Source organism: Podospora pseudopauciseta, chromosome 3 (assembly GCF_035222475.1).
Source record: "Podospora pseudopauciseta strain CBS 411.78 chromosome 3, whole genome shotgun sequence".
NCBI classification, from domain to species: domain Eukaryota; kingdom Fungi; phylum Ascomycota; class Sordariomycetes; order Sordariales; family Podosporaceae; genus Podospora; species Podospora pseudopauciseta.
In genome coordinates, this window is record NC_085893.1 from 4,023,456 (window position 1) to 4,042,256 (window position 18,801).

Here is an 18,801-nt window from a genome sequence, read left to right on the forward strand (position 1 = left end):
AGGGAAAGCCGGGTCTAGCATCCGAGGACGGCAGGTATGTTGTTCAACGTCCCATTCAGATGACATAATCAAGGCCCGATCCAGAAGGTGGTTTATAAGTAGGCGCGCCAAGCAGTGGGAAGCATAATTTGTCAATTAATTAATCTCTGAGCCAGCCCTTGGGACCGCCCCAGGTGCCTTTAACCATATATTTGTAGTAAACCCAAGGAAAAAAGTCCTTCTTCAAGTGATAAAATGCCCGTCTCGGCACCGCCTGGTCAATCCTCAGCGCCTTTCCAAATGTCTCCTTGGGTACGCCGCCGTACTTGAACTCGGCCAGCAGCACCTTGCCGTACTCTGTCAACAGCGGGCACGATGTGTAGCCGTCATACTCCTCGTCCGCCTCCTTGCCCCTCATTGACCTCAGCACATTCTTGACCAGAACCGGCGCTTGCGCCGTGATGGCTGCGGCCGTCTTGGACGTGGGCAAACTGGAAGCATCTCCGGCACTCCACACATTCTTCCACTTTTTGTGCCGGAGCGTCTCTTCGTCGACATCGACAAACCCAGCCTCGTTGGCAAGAGGACTGGATTTGATGAAGGCGTGAGCGCCCATTTTGGGAGTGACGTGCATCAGGTCAAACTTGCGGGTGAGCTTCTGGTTCTCGCCATGGCTAAACACGGCATCGTTGCCGTTGATTTCGACCAGATCATGCGCAAACAGTCCCTCTACTCCTCTCTCTTTCCGCAGCTTTTCCAGCACGGCAGAGTACTTGGGAACGCCAAACATGACGGGAAGGCCGGTCGCGAATGTGATGTGGATGGGCGATGACGAGGGGTTTGCTGGGTCGTAAAGACCGGATTTCTTCCAGTGGTCAAGGGCAAGCCACATGATCTTTTGAGGAGCGCCGGCGCACTTGACAACACCCATCGGCTGGGTGAAAATGGCCTGGCCGCCCTTGAGAGCCTTGATGGTGCGATCCGCCTTGTCGCACGTGTCGTAGCCGTAGATGGAGGAGACGCCCGAATCTGGGTTGGAGAGGGCATCCTGAAGCCCCTTGATGCTGTTGAAGTCGACCTTGATTCCGGGCACCACGACGAGGTGCTCATAGGTGAGCTTGTCACCGTTGCCGAGAGTGACAGTGTTGGAATCTGGCGAGAAGGATGCCAGCTCTGTGTTGTAGAATCGCAGCTTGGGATCGATCAAACTCTTGAGTGGTTTCCTGAGCTGCTCCTTATTCTTAAGACCGCCGCCCACCAGGGTCCATCCGGGCTGATAGTGATGCCATTCTGCCGGGTCGACAATTGCAATGTCGTCTTGGGAGAATTTCCCCTTGCGCAGGAGCTGGTGGCTGATGGTCAGACCAGCTGAACCACCACCGACAACGACGACCTTGTGATTTCTGGTGGTGGAGGTGACATTGGCGACACTGGCAAAAGTGCGCACGGCAGCCGGGGCCAGTTGCGTGATGACTGAGCGGCGGGCAGCACAGGCTGCTGTGGTGACTAATAGTTGACTGCTGGACATGTTGGGATGGTGATGACGGGATGTCTGTCAAACGGAGGTCTGAGATCTCAGATCCAGGAACAGGAGAGGTGGGTGCTGAATGAGATGGAGGACAAAGAGCTGAAATGGTGTGCTCGAGCGTGAGCGAATTACCCAGGGGAGACGGCCAAATGTGGGGCAAGTCGCCGAGTCCCGGAGCTGTGAAACTTTTCTTGTCGCCGGTCGAGTTGACTGCACTTGCGATGACTCGGCCACCGGTTGAGCAAGTTTCTCTTCCTCCCATGGTACTCGGTCGGCGAAAACAGACATTCCACACATCGGATGAAATTTTTCTCCCGGGCCGAGCCACCCGGTTAGTCACAGCGTTGCAATAATCGCCGTCTCTACGGCTGTCGGTGGCGGTCGGCGGTGTCGGAACTCGGCGGATGATGGGCATCGTGGTGCTGAAAAACAGTTTCTAAGGAGAAAAGGCTGAATATGGCGAGGTCAATCAATGAGTGAAGTGGCTTCTCTTTTCTTCCTCATATCAACAAGCTGGCGTCGACGACAATGATTTCCTGATGTCGCCGTTGACGATGGCCGATAGACAGCGACGCCGGCAGCACGGACCACCAGTTGCCGGGCCGCTGTAAGTCACCCGGAGGTGGTGTGCCACGATGGACTGACGGCGGTATCACGGGCCAGGGTTCCCAGCTTAGCACCCATGTTTCTTGCCTCCCGGCAATGCCCAGTAGGCCGGCGTCTGCAATATCCCTGCAACACTTGTCATACACAAAGCTTAAACAGACCGACTCCCATCCCAACTGATCAGCGTGTTGTCCTTGCCCTCACCCACGCTCACCGAGACCACCATGAACACCCTTCAGGTACAGCAATGCGTTGAAAACGCCATCAGATGCCAGGCGACCACCCGCCTGCTCTTCACCCCCCTGGTCATTTCTTCGCTTCGACTTCCACGCACCCAGTTTTTCTACCACTCTCAACATCGGTCTTTCCACCGAGCGGCGGCAGGGAGACCCTGTTGTCGACAATCTCAAAATCCACCTCGACTGTCTCAATGTCTACTACGCAAGACCTACTCTTCAGCTACTTCCCCTGCTCCGTCAGAACCTACCATTCATCCAGTCTTTGAACAGAGAACTGGCACTTTTCAATATCTAGTCGTCGATTCAGTGACCAAGGACGCAGTCATTATCGACCCGGTTTTGGACTACGACAAGTGCAGCACCACCATTACCACCACCGCGGCTGACGGCCTGCTGTCTTTGGTCCGTGAAAAGGGATACAGGATCGTGCGCATTCTAGAGACCCACGCCCATGCTGATCACTTGACTGCTTCCTTTTATCTCCAACGGCAGCTGGTCAAGCAACAGGACCTGAAACCCCCCGTGGGCATCGGCAAGCGGATTGGACAGGTACAGACCTTGTTTGGGCAGAGATATGGGATCGACGCCAGAGAGTATGAAGGTGTTTTCGACAAACTGTTCGAGGACGATGAAGAGTTTTCTATTGGAACGTTAAAGGCAAAGGCCCTGCATCTTCCCGGCCACACCCCAGATCATTTGGGATACAAGATCGGAGGTTTGTCTCCTTTTCCTTTCCACGTAAAGAACCCTGCTAACTTGGATGCCCAGACAATATCTTTTGCGGAGACTCCATCTTCCACACTGACATTGGCACGGCAAGGTGTGATTTTCCCGGCGGATCGGCCCACGCCTTGTATCAGTCAGCCCGCAAGATCCTGTCTCTGCCTGATAATGTCAAGATCTGGACCGGGCATGACTATCCACCCGATGGTTTGAGAGAGCCAGTGCCATTTGTCACCGTTGGCGAGCACCGCCAGAAGAACAAGCACCTGAGAGATGGCGTTACTGAAGAGGAATTTGTCAAGATGAGAAAGGAAAGAGACGAGCATCTGGCTGCCCCAAGACTGCTGCATGAGAGTCTACAGGTGAATGTGAGAGCTGGAAGATTGCCAAGTCAAAACGACTCCGGCATGAGGTTATTAAAGGTGCCTGTCAAAGTCAAGGGAGCAGGAGCATGGCAGTAGGTGGGTGGGAAGTGCAAAAGCATGACCAGGCCGACGAATTGTGTAACTCATACTGCTACGGTCCTTTCACAGCCGTGATTGTCGCTATCGGCAAGACCTCACCGTGGAGGCAGGAGAAGTGGCGGCGTACGTGACTGCGCCAGTGAGGTTTTTGGCTCTTCTCCATGCTTGTCCATGTCTGTCTCTATCGAGAAGCTTTGTTTTCTGTTCCCGGGCATGGATCATTCAGAAGATGGCATGCTGTCCCAGTCACTGGTTGAAGATGGAGGGAATATACGATTCGTAGCTTGGCTAATGGACAATTCTTTTATGGGCAATATGCTATCTAAATGTGGTATAAAACTACCTACAATGATGCATATTGAGTACGCTGCGTCCTTGTGACTTTTTATAAGCCGCTGATTGGAATGTTGACATGAGGGCAGGTACCATCCACCTCAAGGCTACGCTGAATTTTAAATCCCTGGAGACGTAGAGATCTAAATCTGGTCCTGAAAACTATCAGCCGCCGGTTGTTCGGTAGCCTTCATTGCAGCATCATGAGCATCCACATTCCACTCTTTCGAGACCTTCCAAAATTGAACAGCCATGTTCCTCTCCTTGGCTTTCTTCAATCTCACCCAACAATGCCTCCCATAAATCCCTGTTCGCAACGTCCTCCCCCTTGCTCGTTTTCCATTGCTTTTCGATCCAAGTTTCGGCTCATGTGGTAGAGCCCTCAACCACATACTTGGAATTGACAGCGATGACAAGTGTGCGGAAACCTTCTTCGTTGGGTCCGAATTCAAAACGCAGGGTGGCAAGGGCAGCGCGAAGCTCCGCCCGGTTGCTGGTCTGGGAGCCATCGTCGCCAAAAGGCCCCTTCCTTTCCATGCGAGCAGAGACAATTTTGGGTAATCGGGCGCGCGGGCATGTACAAGGGCCCAGCCTGCCTTTGGGTCCGGTGTGCGACGGTCGAGACATGTGCCAGCGATGAAGATCAGGGCGGTGAAGGCATCAGTCCGGTGAACGTATCTGCGAGATTGCAGTTTAGCCAGCATAATATCACCCTGTTCAGGGGGAACTTACTTGAGGAGACCATTTTTCAGCCGAAAAACCTTAAATAAGTCGGTAGGGGTTGCTGAAGCAGACGGGTGGGTAAATTCGGTAGGGAAGACAAGACCGGCGCCTTTTCTCCACTCCAATTCATTGATTCTGGTAGCTGGATCCAATGTTCTGGGTTGTTGTTGTTGATGTTTGTCTCTGGGAAATGCTGCGGAGTTTTGGAAAAGGGAATGTCAGGTCTTGCGGGTTGTTCAAGTGGAATGGGTTTCCGAACAACAACCAGAGATATGGAAGCTGGGGGCAGACCTGTGGCATGCCTACCATACGCTCAACATTGAGTGCCAGGTGTGACTGCGGTCTGATGATATTTTGTCGTAAGTAGGGTAAGAGCGAGGCATTCGGATCTAGCACACCAGACAGGGTCCAGTCCCACCTATCTGGACTGATTCTCATTCAGCCATGGGTGGGTCTCTCGTTACAAATCTTTAGGATTACCTGCCCGGTTCTGAATGTCAAAGTATTATCATCGATTCGGGGCTTCAGCAAGGTGTCAGGGCTACCACGCGCTTTGGGCAAGCGGGATTTTACAAAGGTGTTTTCATGCTTTAACGTCTGACTGCGATTCGTTGAGACTTCTTGACTATACTTTCCCGTGTCTCTTCTACTGGTCTTGTCCTGGAAACCTGGTCCCTCAACAATTATTGCACGCTGAGATTCACATTCTTTTTCCATGTGAGGAACGAAATCCTTGATTTTTCTTCTTCTCATCTCGTAGCTGATTTTGTACCTCTCCAGCATCCCAGCTTCCACCGTTATGCCAGTATACTGCCCAGCCCAACGTCGACTCCGATCCACCTGCATGCCCTGTTTCGCGTCCATTTCACCGCCAGCTGAGATGCCAGGGAAACAAATGCTATCCAACCAGAACATCGACGTCCCTGTAGCCAATGACAGGCTGGCAGCCTGCATGTTTGCAGTTGAAAGTACAGGTTTGATTTGGAATCCTGGTGACAACAGGAAGGAATCAGCCACATAAGAGGCGTAAGCTGCCGAAGGGATTGACGGAAATGCAGCCGTGCGGGAACAGGCGGGGCGTTGATTGCGGTGGCTTGGTTGCTGCTGGAAAGTTGGGCCTTGTTTCAACCTTTGTTCAAAGTCATCCAGCACATCTTGAAAACAGTTGAAAATGGCGGTGAAATAGGTATGGTTTGGATCACACGTGCTTGACACCTGAAGAGCCTCATTGATTTTCTGCTGAATAAACCTTTGCTGAGAAAAGAGCGTGCGTTGCTCCGACACACGTTCAGCTAATTCGGATGCTTTGTCGTAATGAATACAGGGCGGCCGCTGGTGTCCTGGAAAGAGGACATCCCAGATGTGATACCACCCCCTTGTTGCATCTAGACGGCCTTGTCCTTTCTCCTTGAGGACTGCCCATTGTTGTGGTGTGACTGCTAGAAGATCAACATCTAGGGTCAGCTGACAGTTGGCGTGGCATACATGGTCAGGACTCGGAACAGTTTTGCAACCCAGGCTGCAAGTGGGCGCGTTGGAGGTGAGTTTGAACATCAGATACATTTCGAAGCTTTTTGTCTCAGCAGGCTTTGTGGGTGACATGGCCAAAGTTTCACGGGCCTAGCCTAATAGACAGCCCGCTCATGGAAACCAATACAGTTCGATGATCAAACCGGGCTGACCGAAATGCGCCTCACCACCAGGCCAAATCTGGAATCTAATAAACAAGGACGCAGAACAGTTGCTTCCCAAGTAAACAAGCATCAATGTTTATCCAGACACGGAAGGCTGCGGTATTACTCTCCCACGATATCCAATATTCACCCCTCCATCTCGACATCCGGATCCACCTCTGTCCCCAAATCTCTATCCTCCAGAAACCTCCTCCCCCTCAATTCCTCAGGCAGATACTCTTGCCTCACCTTTCCATCTTTGTAATTAGGAGGATACTTGTACTCGGCACCGTACCCCAAATCCTTCATCAGCCTGGTGGGTGCGTTTCTCAAGTGCAGCGGAACCGGAAGACTGGCCACACCGGGCTCCTTGAGAGCCGAAAATGCATTGTTCAGTGCCCTATACGCTCGCGTGCTCTTGGGGGCCAAGCACAGCGCCACGGTGCAGTGTGCCAGAGGAATCCTGGCCTCGGGCATACCAATCTGTTGTGTGGCCGTGTAAGTCGCCGTGGCCAATGGCAGGAGTGAGTTGTCTGCCAGGCCGACATCTTCCGATGCAATCACCACCATTCTTCGCGCAATAAACAACGGATCCTCTCCCGACTGCAGCATCCTCGCCAGATAATACAATGCCGCATCGGAATCTGACCCTCGGACAGCCTTGTGGAAAGCAGAAATGGTATCGTAGTGCTGATCACCCGCCCGATCGTACACCAACGTCTTGGTCAGCGCAGCCTTGATGTCCTCTTTCGTCAATGGAGCCTCCCCCCCCCCTTGTGGTCTCGTCGTCAGAGACAGGGCCAGTTCCAACAAATTCAGCGCGGTCCTGGCATCTCCATCCGCAAAGGCCGACAGGTACGCCAACAGCTCCTCATCAATCAGGGGGCTGAGCTCTATCCCCTCCTCCACAATCTCGGCCTGTATTGCCCTGACCAATATCCTCTGCAGATCCTCCCTCGTAAGCGATGCCAGTGTAAATGTCCTGCACCGACTCAACAACGCCGCCTGAACCTTGAAACTGGGGTTTTCTGTTGTGGCCCCGATCAATGTGATTGTCCCCGCTTCCACAGGCTTCAAAAACACATCCTGCTGAGACTTGCTAAACCTGTGAATCTCGTCGCAAAATATGATGGTCTTTCTCCCCGTCAAGTTAAGCTCGTTGGCTGCCCCGGCAAAGAACTTTTTGACCTCGGAGACGCCGGTGCTGGTGGCATTGAGCTCAATAAACCTGCTGCCCACTCGCCGGGCGATGCACCGTGCTATCGTCGTCTTGCCTGTCCCCGAACCTCCCCATAATATCATGGATGGCACTCGGTCTGTTTCGATCAGAGACCTCAGCACCCCGTTGGGCCCAACCAAGTCTTGCCCAAACACATCGTCGAGGGAGTCGGGCCGCATTCGCTCGGCCAAGGGGGCGGCTCGATGGGTCTTGGATCGCTTCGAGAGAGGGGCAGCACCGGGATCTCGCTCAGCCGTGCCGTTTGTCGAGAGTGTGCTCGTCTCGGCCCCTACTGGTCTGTTGTCCACAGTTGGTGAGCTATTAGCTTCATCCCAGGTCCTCTTTTGTCCGCCCTTGTTGCCATTGTTGGTTTTTATCCCAAAACCGTTGACGGGCCGTGGTGTCGAGGCGGCTGATCCATTGGTGATGGCCTGCCGTTTCGCAGCTGGGGTTGCAAAAAAGTCAGCGGCGGTTCGCTTCTTTTGCTGGGTTGATGGCGGCTGGGATTGAGTGTGGCTTGGTGGAGAAGATGGCCGGTCGGTGGCTTGGTCGTCGAGAAGGAAGGTCTGGCAGCCAGAGTCGATGTGGCTATTGATTTCGAGCGTCTTGACGCCCCGCTGGCAAATGGGGCAAACGACCATCCTGTCGTTCTCGAGAGGCAGAATGCAGTGACTACTTTGGTAGAAAAGAGTGGCGAAAATGATCACTATACGACTGTGACAAGTTGAGTCTTGCGCTGTACTGCGATCGAGGGTGAGGCAAACCACCAAAAGAGGGCGTACAGAATGGCGATGGCGGCGCGTCTTGGGGCAAGAAGGTTTAATAAATCTGGGAGACGCGATCTGGGGGCTCAGTGCGGGACGGTCCAGAGAGGCCCCTGCAAAACGTGTTTCTGGAAGTTCCGCCGCTTTGGTTCGGCGGTGTGGGGCAGATTGCCCGTTTTATGCCGCGGCCGATGATGATATCTTTTTCAAAAGAAACATCCGCGCAATTGATGAACGATGGTAGACAAAGAAATTAATACAGATGATGCTCTACAAGAAGTATGCACAAAAGAAACGGCTCAGGGCGTGCCTTGTCAGTATGCTGTATTCCAAATGCCAATAGTCTTGAAAAGACTGTTCATGTTCCAGTTCGAATTTTAAACAGAGTCCCAGGAAACAACAAACGCCTAGCCAAACGCCCAATCTGATGCAACGGTTTTGTACATGTCTGCCATGACTCCCGGGGTCTAATGGTGTATGTAAAAGCAAATCGGAGATCCACCCCAGGTAACCTTCCATGTCTCTTGACCACCAGCATTATACCATGAACGACTCGCCACATCCACACTGCTCCTCTGCTTGCTGTTAGCATGTGCGCTCAGGTCGACTAAAAGCGCAGGCAAAAAAGACTCACTGATGTTGGGGTTCCGGAAAACAAAACGTTGGCTAAGCTTGTCCTCTATCCAGTCCATCTCGCTCCCGATAATGCTGAAGAGTGCTTTGCTGTCAATCAACACCTTGACTCCGTCTTGCTCAACCGTCTCGTCAAAAGCCCCAGGCTTCTCCACGAACTCGAGATGATACGCCAATCCAGAGCACCCCCTGTTGCGCACACCGACCTTGATGAGCTTCGGGTCCGGCTGGTCGAGAAGCGCGCGTAGGTGGTCTACGGCGGCAGGAGTGAGCTTCATTGCCGCCTTTCGGGGAGCGCGCAACTTGGACCGCGGCCTTGGCGATGGCGCTGATAGCTGTGTATTTGACTTGGACTGCTGGGCTTCTCTCTCGGGGAGCGACGAGGCTGGGTCTAGAGGCGCCTGCGGCTCTTTCGGCGGCCGGGTCTCGTGTACTCTCGGCAACGCGGGGGACTGAACATTGTGTGTGATGGAGGTATCAGGAGCCGTGGCATTGCGCGGCGCCGGGGGTGGGTGAGAAGGTAACGAGTAGGACTGAAAAGCAGCGGCGAGCTGGGCCGGCGTCGACGAGAACTGACGTTGTTGGTTGCTGCTTCGAAAGAAGCTGCGGCGGCAAGCTAGACACGCCGCTCTCCTGGCTAGTAAACTAGACGCGTTCATTCTGAAGTTGGGAAAAAGATATCTCGAGGGTATTCGCAGGTTTGGTGAGGGTGAGGTTATGGCAGCATGGGAATTGCGTCGCAGAGATGGGCATTTGTCAACTTCGGTGAAGCGGCAAATGCGAAGCAGCAACCGACAACTTCTGATCAATCAGCCGGAGTGATGACATGACGCCAAGAGCCCAGCCGACACTGATTCTGCCCAGCCAATCAACGATCGTGCATTTGGAATGCATTCAAGACGCACAGGCCCTGTCGACAACAACAAGTGAATTGAATATTCTCAAAGCAAGACTTGACCAGATCAAAACAGTAGACAGTATGGTATACTCAGCTCCCACAACCGTAACGCCATCCAATTGACCCATTCTTCAAACTCGGTTACGCCATGGTCACCTTGAAATCAGCACCCCCACGTCTCCTACCGCCTGCCTTCCCATCTTCTTCAGCAGCGTCCGCTCATCCGCCTCTCTGTACTTTTCCCAGCTATCCAACCCCTCCTTTGCCTGGATGCTGAGCGTCTCGTAGCCCTGCTTGATCACCTCGGCCACTTGCAGACTGGTCAACTGCCCCCCGGTTCTCTTGCCCTTGGCCGCTTTGGATCCATCAGTTCCCAGCATCTCCTTGTAGTGGACACTGACGCTGACAAGCGTATCGATGGAGTTGCTCGCCCTGTTGGCCAGCCCGTAGGTATCTCTAAACTTCACCAGCACCTCCCCCGTTTCGACAACCTTGTAAAACAGATCGTCGTACGCTGCCGGTGTAGGTAAGAATGTCTCACCAGCCGACAGTCCCAAGGCGAGCAAATTGACTACATGATCCAACAGCGTGTTGATGTGACTCAGCCCCTTGAGATCAGAGGCATATGTTGTCAGGAATCGGATCAGGCTGAGTAGAGACCGAAACAGGTCAGCCCAGTGGTACTGCAGCCGTGTTCGCGACCGGGACATGTAGCTAATGATTCGCAGCAGAATGCCGACACACAGCGTGTAGAGGCCGACGTCCAGTCTGCGTCGCAGATTGTGGTTGATGGCGTCAATCATGGTGTCCATGACAGCTGTGGCAATCACTCTCTCGGACCGCACCAGCGGCAAATAAGGGGATCGTTGCCGGCAAAGCCTCACCGGCACTTTGCTTTCGTCTGAACACATCCTTTTGCATAGGACAGGGTCCTCAATTAGTAACCGGAACACCATCAGGTTGAGGTGACAATACAAGGTTGTTCTCTGGGAGAGGTGGGCGTGCTGGAGGAGGTAAGACGTGAGAGAAATGAAGTTTGCAAACGGGGAATCTTCCCCCTTTTCCGACCTTGGGGCACCGGTCACCAGCTCCAGACTGAACAGCTTGTTGGCGTGAGAAAAATCATATGTGGCAAGCAAGACGGCAGCTTCCTCTCCCGGCCTACAAGATCATTAGCAATATTTTCCCACAACCAGAAACAGACGTGCACTCACAGCTCGGCAAACATTCTTTTGGCAGTGTCTGCGTCGTAGACCGGTTTGGGCGGAGGCTTTCCCCCTGGCGCAATAGCCCCTAGCCCAATCTTGTTGAGCGTGTTGGCCAGCGTCCATCCTTCTGGTAGGTCTTCTTGGACATCGATATACTGATCCCGGAGCTTCTGGCACGTCTTGCCCACGCCCTTGACGATATCCTTGATGACCCGCTCGTTGACAAAATCGTTCAAGCGCATTTGATAAGGGTTCTGAAACTCGAACTTGTTGTAGTTGGCCAGCAGTCCAAGCAGCATGAACGGCCTCGTGATCCTCGTCTCGTCGCCAGAAGTTTCCAGCGAAGATTGTGATTGAATACACTGTCTCGGTCAGCACCGCGGCCCTTTCACATCAGGGGTTTAGTAACATACGCCTATTATCGCTGGGAACAGATCCCTCTGAATAAAGTACGTGAGCAAGCTCGTTTGATACGCCCCCGAGGACACGGCGAGCGCCAGTTCCACCGCCCGTTGCTGCAAATCGGCTGTATAAGTGCAGTTGGATTTCCCCTTTGGCTGCTGCTGCTGCTGCTGCTGTGGTTCCTGTCCATCCGCCGGCTGCCTTTTGTCCTGCGCATGACCAACCCCATGTGGGCAACACTCTACCCCTGGGCCCCTTCCATTGCGTATGAGGCCCTCCAGCGCTGCAACAAAGTCCCCAAACACGGTATCGATCTGATCCAGCCCGGCCAAAACCTCAATGATATCCGAGCTCGGGTTTGTGTACCGTTTTGCAAGCACGCAAGTCATGAACGTGGACAAGGTGTCGAGTGCATGCAGATCCCCGACTCCATATGGTCGTCGCAACGCCTGTACCGCCTTGATGAATAGTTGCCTTGTCTGGGTCGACAGATGGAGTAAATCGCCGACTGGGGTCTCGTCGAGCATGCGCTTCAAGCTGGCGCGGTCGGGCCGCAGGAGAAAGAACTCCTTCCAGAAGCCTTCGGGCTTTTCGGCCGGTGCATCTTCATCGTCCTTTTAGTACACAGTCTGTCAACCTCTGCGTCTGATAATTCGGTCACTCGGGGCTAACCTGTGAACCGGGACAAGTGTCAGCTGTTGTTCCTCACCAGGCACCCACCGCTGCGGACGAACCTTGAATAGGGCTTCATAGAGCCGGACGATTTTGGGCTGGAAAACCTCGGGCCGGGGCTGGTGTGTTAGGGGAGAAGGCTCCATGGGTTTACATATAACTTCCCGCAGTCAACTCGGTTGTGGTCGGTCGAGAATTGGGGTACGAGCGGTCGTGGTTGGGGTCGGGATTCGGGACAGCGTCGCGTTCGGTCGGGAACCCGCCAATCTGGCTCCCTGTCTCCGTCATCAAAGAAACGGAGAACACAGTGCGCGTCAGTTAGGTGGGGCTGCTATTTTTGGGCGCTTCTTGGCGGTGACGGGACAGTGCGGGCGAAACAATCGACAACCGCCTCATTCTCATAGGGCTGAAGACAAGCCAGTGAAGAATTAGACTCAATATATGACCATGTTTACCAGAACTGTCAAACTTATCCGACCATGTCCGATCAGTCTCCTTGTTCTTTTCTCCGCCACCTCCACGTCCGTTTGGATACATACACGCACCTTTTTTTGTTGCTACAGTACGTCTATCCCCGTAGAATTCTTGTGTATACCATGCCCAGTGGCAACAAGCCGCCATTGCTGTTTCTGTTTAATCCACATGGCAGTTTGTGCCGAACCTCTACCACCACAAAAGGCCCAAAGATGTTGAAAGGACAGATCGTAGCCGCCACCGACCCATTTTCCCCCGGCAAAGAGATAACAGCAAGCTCAAAACAAAAGTGTCGCTAGTGAATATTCCAAAATGCCTAGGCTATGAGAAAGACAGTAAAAGGATTGTAAACTCGAAATGTGAGTGCTGGGTTAGATGTAGAAAAAAACAGCCCGCTATTAAACGCCCCAGGGAAAGCAAAGAAGAAAAGTCAAATCCCCCAGCTTCCCCTCCGCTCGCGCACACCCCAGGCCAAGGGGCTGATGGCGTTCAGGTCCGGATGTTGCCGGGCCCACTCATAGATGTAGAGCTTCAGCGCCTTCCATCTTGGACACCTGTCCTCCTCCTTGACATTGTCCTGCTCTTCGCTATCGAGCATGATATGTCCGGTGGCCTTGATCCTCTTCCCGTCCGCCCTTCTCGGGCCAGAGTCCTCACTGTTCTGGGACTGCGAGCCAGAGGATTGAGAATTGCTGTGGACTTCTGCGCCCCATAGATCCTCCATGATGGCGTCGTCGTCCCTTTCCAGTTCCTCCACGGGAATCCGGCTGATCTTGCTCAGCTCCTCATCGTAGAGCCTAGCCGTGGCCGGGTATCCAAGAGACAAATAATTGTACACCTGCGTTACAAACTTGTCATCAAACTCGGCGGCAATCTTCTCCTCGAGGTCAGCCACAGCCTTCTCTTGCTTCAGTTTCTCGTCCAGGTTATGCAGGTTGTGGAGCATGTGAAGGCCCTTGGGTGCGTTGTTCTTGGTTCGGTGCTCGGGAATGACCAGACTCCCATTCGCCGAATGTGGTTTCTTTTGGAGCTGAATAGAGCCTCCTCCTGGGATATGCAGACTTTCGGCCCTCGAACCAACCGGCGTCGGCTCCTCGCTTAGTTCGACCGGAGCAGTTCCAAAAGCTCGGTCAAATGGATCTGTGTTGCTTGCGTCGGGCATGGGCGTCGTGATCATCAGCGGCCTGTCCACATGAGCAATCTTTTCGTTTTGGTTGCTCGTGTAGCAGTAACCGCGCCAGAGGCCATGCTGTTCTGTCGGGTCACGGTGCTGGTCCTCCAGCGTCGTTCCCGTCTCCAGATCCCACAAATGATCCGGCTCCAGCTTGGTCTGCTTCGGGGACGGGCACTTTCTAAACGTTAGATCCTGGCCGAGCATGGGAGGTGATTTTTTCAGTCGCAACCGATGGGCGGCCCTCGCCCTCTCCAGGGACATGTCTCTTTCCTGGCCGTAGGGGTTGAAAGGTGCATGGTGCCCAAAAGATGTTTCCGGAGGTATATGCGAGGCCGGGACATAAGGCATGTCGCCAGCCTTGCCAGCAGGCGCCGAGGGTATGTACGGCATAAAGCTCTCGCCGATGGGTCGGACCGGGGGAGAGTCTGGCTCCATGTTGGGCATGCGACTCTCTCCAGTGGGCGGCAGAGGCGACTCAGCACGGAGCAAGGGCATATGAGTCTCTCCAATGGCCACCAGCGAGCCTGATGACGGCCGTGGCCTCCACAGGGGAGAGTTGGCTATGGACGACCTCTGTCTGCTCGTCAAATCTATGGCATCGCTAGGGACATCAATGCTCATCTTGTCCAGGTCCAACGTGTCTATCCGACTCATGTCACGCTGCCTGTGGGCATTCACCATTTGCGCATGCTCTTGCATCTCCTTGAAGGCCCAGCTAATGTCCTCCTCGGACGAGTTGCGTCTCGAGTGCATGGGATTCCATGGGCCCCTCGTCAAAGGCCTCCCGCGGGGCCCGTCGTCTTCTGACCCCTCCCTGACATAGAAATGTTCGGCACCGCCTATGCGCTGGCCGCTGTTGGGGAACGCGCTCATGGCAATGTCCTGGAGCTTCCTTTGAGCATCGCGGGCCACGAGATCAAACAAGGGGCCGGCAATCTCATCATCACACGATTCGCGCCGGGCATGAGCCCTCTGTCTCTCGGGGCTTGCTGGGATGGATCCATGGCTTCGTTTCCTTCGGGGCTTGGGGGCGTAAATGTGATTTGTGTAGGGTGTGATATCTGTCCTGTCTGTCGGACGCGTGGCTGGGCCTTCGTCTCCGACTCGCCTAGATCTTCGGACCGAGGACTCTACCAGTTGCGGCGCAAACTTGCGTCGCTCCCGCGGAGGTGGTGATGGCGACCTCGGGGATGGACTCGGGGTCAGCTCGTTGGGCGGTATGGACTTTCGATAGCGTTCAAAGGTGGTCTCTATCAACTTGGGTGCGAACTTTGGCCCCGGCCGATCTTTGGTGTTGGCCATTACAGGTTCTGATTGGAACCACTGGGTGGAGTTACACCATGCGTTCAGTACTCTACTGGGCTGTCGAGTTAGTCTTGACGGTCAAGGGAAAAAGGAGGGCAGGAGGGCGCACCCACCAACCACGTTTGGGGAATGTTGGATGACTTCAGGTCCCGTCGTGAATCATGAAGCTCTGGCACAAGAACAGGCCAGCGGCGCGGCACACCCAGACGGCTTCCAACTTGATTTGTATGCCGTGAGCGGGGGCGAGTCGGCAGAGGGATGCGAGGATTCGGAGGAGGCGGTCACAAGAGCTGAGGCGGGTATTGCAACATTGCTGGAGCAATGTCCGTGGTGCGTGGGCCACGATAGCAGCAGCCACGCAGCCAACACCAGCGCTTACCGCAGCTGGCAGAAAGTGGGCGGGAGACCCCAGAGTGGGATGAATGGTGGGGCATTGCCCATGTCGCTGCACTGTGCGAAGAAGCCACTGCGGAACTCAGCCGGACCCGCGTGATCCATTGGCCGGGCGTATTTCAAGCCACTGCTGCCACACACTTGGCCATCCGCACCGTATGCTTATCGTTCGCACACCGTCACTGTACAGATGCACCCCAAATCCAGCACCTGAGATCAAGCAAACAGCGGGGTGTGAGCTGCAGTCTCTATCCATGTCGTCCTGCCTTGCGAGCTTGAAGCCTGACATCATCCACCGGTAATCGCATCTTTTCTGACTGCTGTTGGCTCATCAACCTGGGAACTGGAGAGCAATAACGTTCACAAGCCCTGGCGCACTCAAAGGGACTGATCATCAGGGTCCACAAAGAACCAAGGAGATCTCCTTTGACAACATCTAACAAAGTACAAAGTAGACTCACCGTTCTGTCTCCCTAGGTAGGCGGTGTCGGCTCAGCTCCCTACAGGCCAGCGCATGTTTTTGACTTTTTCGGTCAAGTGACGCAAGTGCCCGTCCGGTGCCCGTCACAGCCTTTACGGAATGGAAATGGTCATTTTCAGGGTCCAAGTCGGTGAGGGTGCGCTGGCTTCACCCAGCCTTGGCTCGCCAGTCCTTTATCCTTCGGCGAGTCTCGAGGACTTCCCGTCCTCTGTTCGGTACCATGCTGGTGGCTTCAGGGACCAAGCCGCTAGAAAAACCCGCCTCCATTTCAACGGGCACTATTGGGTGACGCTCCACTATCAAAACCCGAGCCCGTGAGCGGTGGGCAACTCTGGTTGTCAAGAAACTCGAAATCACGCAACACAGCCCAGAAGTCGGCTTGGAAAATTTACTGCCAGTTTCGACGTGAGAGGAGACAGTCTTTCGCCCGTCCATCACCCTTGGTCTCTAGACTCGTGACATCTGAGGTGAGATAAACCCGCGCGGGGGTGCAACCCCCACACAGAGTCGCCCGTTTCTTGACACCAACCACACCGCCCACCCTCGCTAACTTTAATACCCCTGTCCGGTTGGAAGGGTGGAAGGGTCCTCAACCGCCACCAGCCAAGAGAGCTTACCTTCACGAAGTCCCGATCGCCGATAGCCGACTAACACTACAAAACGACAGCTCACACACTTCAAGTAGTGTACCTACCTACCCAAGCCCCCAAGAACAATATGTTCATCTCATGTTCGCCAATGTCACGATGCCGCCAGACAACACTGCCATTTGGTCAGCCACACGCAGTGAAAGACCTTCCCGTGACTGGGCCAGATTTTCTTGTGGCTGTCTCTTATTGGAGATGATGCAAGGGAACTTATGCAGCATCCCCTGCCGGGCATATAGACACTGCACACCTCCCTCCTTAGGTCACCAACAACAGTTTGACCCCACAGACCACTTTTCGCAGTTCCTCCATTACACTCCGGCTGGCCCAATCGGCAGGATGGCGTCCAGGGGGTCGGGTGTCCTGATATACTCCGGTTATCCCCTTGGATCTCCATACGGAGCACTGGGACGCAGACACTTTCTCGCCTCTGAGTAAGCAACATGTCCAATGTAGAAGCAGCGAGCGGCCAGTAGCATATGTAGTATCCGCAAACCAATGACCTCAGCCCAGAAAACCCGCTTCTTACCCCAGACTCTTGGCCGCTACGAGATCGTCTTTTGGCATTTTGCGGGGAAGTGGCAAATGGCGTTAAACAGTTGGTTGTTATCTCACGTCCCCTGTCGTTTATGATGACGCCTGGCCAGGAAGACGGCATACCTGACACGGATTATGGCCGACACGGGACGTGCTAATGCTATGCGGATATATCATATTTACATTCCACCATCAAGGCCCGATGGCTTGGTCTCTCTGGAGCGAGTGTCATTGAGAAGACAAGTACACAGAAATATAGAGACCCCAGCGTGTAATCGCCTCTCAGGACATGACTCCCTAAAGCTGCCTCCTCGGGGACTTTCGTTATCTTCAGAAGTCTATCAACTCTGTTTACGATCTATGTAGATGGCATCATTGAGCGTTCTCCCAAATAGCAGTCTCGTTTATTCGGGGGTTAATGTAACATGATAGGAAAGGTATTCGAGATGCATTGAATAATCATGGCTGACTCACATGCTGTGAGCCTAGCTTCTCGTAACGGTGCCCATCAACGTGTTACGTCGTATGGCTCTCCGTTTTTTTTGCGTATTACAAGAGACTCCAATCTAGGTACCTAGGTAGGCATGATGTCTTGGAGTGAGAAGAGTGTTGTTGACGATGTGCGATCAATACTATGAACAAAACGGGAAATAGTATCTCGAGACTTTTCGAATGTATCGTTATCGATGCGCTGTTCAGGGCACTTGGCTATGTCATCCTGTCTTGAACTCCTCTCGAGTCGTTCGTGATACTTCAAGACCAATCACCAAGGCAGGTTGACTCGACTGCCTAGAGGCTGCTACTCTGGAGTGGTTTCACTTTTCAAGTATGGATTACCTAGATATGTGATGATCCTCCGCATTTACTGCCACCCAGACAGAGTGCCACAAAGACACGGATGTCGGTTTGAAGATGCGACCACAGTGCGCACTGAACTACTCAGCCACAACCACCACTTCCTATCAGATCTGGAATACAAGAGAAGCCTGTTCTCTTCCCATGCAGAAGGTCTTCGGCCTATGCACATCTACGCGGCGTAGTGATAAGTGCGCTGGTTAAAATTCTTATCACAGTTTCAAACGACTATGACTTGTTCAGACCTGGCGAGCATTCCCTCTACTCAACCTGAATTCAGTGTCCGGCATTACAATGGTTCATTAGGACGATACTACAGACGCCACAGTCATACTGCGTTAGACACATATGGGTTGGAAATGAGGATGGAAAGATGGCGTCGACGGGAAAGGAGATTAGATGAACTTTGTGGACTAAGAGGACTTAGGAGGCGTGCTTCCCGGCGTCGGATAGATAGGATTGTCAAATGCGGTGACACCATTACGCAAAGGATAGTATATACAGCATGAATTTGTGTATCATGAAGGCTACGAAAGTGTGTTCTCATGACCTCACTCCTTTTCCAAAGTTACAACGAGCGGACTGTCAAGGTTATCAGCCATGCTACCGTTGTTTCAATACAAGTAGTGACAACACAATCACCTCTAGTAGAAGACTAGTAGAAGAGTCGAAGATTTGACGTCGGAGAGGAGGGATGATCATGACCACATTGGCTGATGCAATCACCCGTGGAAGAACCACCCTTCATCTACAGCTGTCTTGCAAGCAATATGCGTACTGGGAGCAGCAGTCTTGTGCGCCTGAGGCTGAATCATGGGTGGTCAACCAAGAGATAAGCCGACTGGGATTCGTTGAGAGTGCTCAACCGCTA

The 18,801-nt window shown here is 53.5% G+C and overlaps 7 protein-coding genes across 7 annotated transcripts; 1 reads left to right on the forward strand and 6 right to left on the reverse strand.

Moving 5' to 3' along the window:
• The first annotated feature begins 115 nt into the window (after positions 1–115).
• QC763_310790 (uncharacterized protein) lies at positions 116–3,906 on the forward strand. The gene is made up of 2 exons (XM_062911536.1): positions 116–3,067; positions 3,121–3,906. The coding sequence occupies exons 1-2, from the start codon at positions 2,338–2,340 to the stop codon at positions 3,534–3,536; spliced, it is 1,146 nt and encodes a 381-aa protein (XP_062767633.1). The 5' UTR covers positions 116–2,337; the 3' UTR covers positions 3,537–3,906.
• QC763_310800 (uncharacterized protein) lies at positions 140–1,507 on the reverse strand (the record flags this gene model as incomplete). Its single annotated transcript, XM_062911537.1, has 1 exon — positions 140–1,507. The coding sequence occupies one exon, from the start codon at positions 1,505–1,507 to the stop codon at positions 140–142; it is 1,368 nt and encodes a 455-aa protein (XP_062767634.1).
• Positions 3,907–3,956: 50 nt separating the features above from the next.
• QC763_310780 (uncharacterized protein) lies at positions 3,957–4,915 on the reverse strand (the record flags this gene model as incomplete). The annotated part of the gene is given in 3 exon segments (XM_062911535.1): positions 3,957–4,550; positions 4,634–4,897; positions 4,902–4,915. Coding segments are annotated over 3 exon segments (813 nt in total). The 3' UTR covers positions 3,957–4,015.
• A 1,500-nt stretch (positions 4,916–6,415) lies between these two features.
• Positions 6,416–8,128, reverse strand: MGS1 (DNA-dependent ATPase mgs1; the record flags this gene model as incomplete). The annotated part of the gene is made up of 1 exon (XM_062911534.1): positions 6,416–8,128. One exon carries the CDS (start codon positions 8,126–8,128, stop codon positions 6,416–6,418), a length of 1,713 nt encoding a protein of 570 aa, XP_062767636.1.
• Positions 8,129–8,788: 660 nt separating this feature from the next.
• ISA1 (Iron-sulfur assembly protein 1) lies at positions 8,789–9,543 on the reverse strand (the record flags this gene model as incomplete). Its single annotated transcript, XM_062911533.1, has 2 exons — positions 8,789–8,826; positions 8,886–9,543. The coding sequence occupies 2 exons, from the start codon at positions 9,541–9,543 to the stop codon at positions 8,789–8,791; spliced, it is 696 nt and encodes a 231-aa protein (XP_062767637.1).
• A 391-nt stretch (positions 9,544–9,934) lies between these two features.
• QC763_310750 (uncharacterized protein) lies at positions 9,935–12,325 on the reverse strand (the record flags this gene model as incomplete). The annotated part of the gene is made up of 4 exons (XM_062911532.1): positions 12,127–12,325; positions 11,404–12,064; positions 10,997–11,352; positions 9,935–10,943 (listed from the first exon to the last, which is right to left on the reverse strand). The coding sequence occupies exons 2-4, from the start codon at positions 11,917–11,919 to the stop codon at positions 9,935–9,937; spliced, it is 1,881 nt and encodes a 626-aa protein (XP_062767638.1). The 5' UTR covers positions 11,920–12,064; positions 12,127–12,325.
• Positions 12,326–12,968: 643 nt separating this feature from the next.
• Positions 12,969–15,014, reverse strand: QC763_310740 (uncharacterized protein; the record flags this gene model as incomplete). Its single annotated transcript, XM_062911531.1, has 1 exon — positions 12,969–15,014. One exon carries the CDS (start codon positions 15,012–15,014, stop codon positions 12,969–12,971), a length of 2,046 nt encoding a protein of 681 aa, XP_062767639.1.
• Positions 15,015–18,801: the final 3,787 nt, after the last annotated feature.

Excerpts from the sequence above, each read along its gene's own strand:
- QC763_310790 (XM_062911536.1), top strand. The coding sequence starts at position 2,338 with ATGAACACCCTTCAGGTACAGCAATGCGTTGAAAACGCCATCAGATGC. Across the intron at positions 3,068-3,120 it reads TTTGGGATACAAGATCGGAG|ACAATATCTTTTGCGGAGAC; the intron begins GTTTGTCTCCTT and ends TTGGATGCCCAG.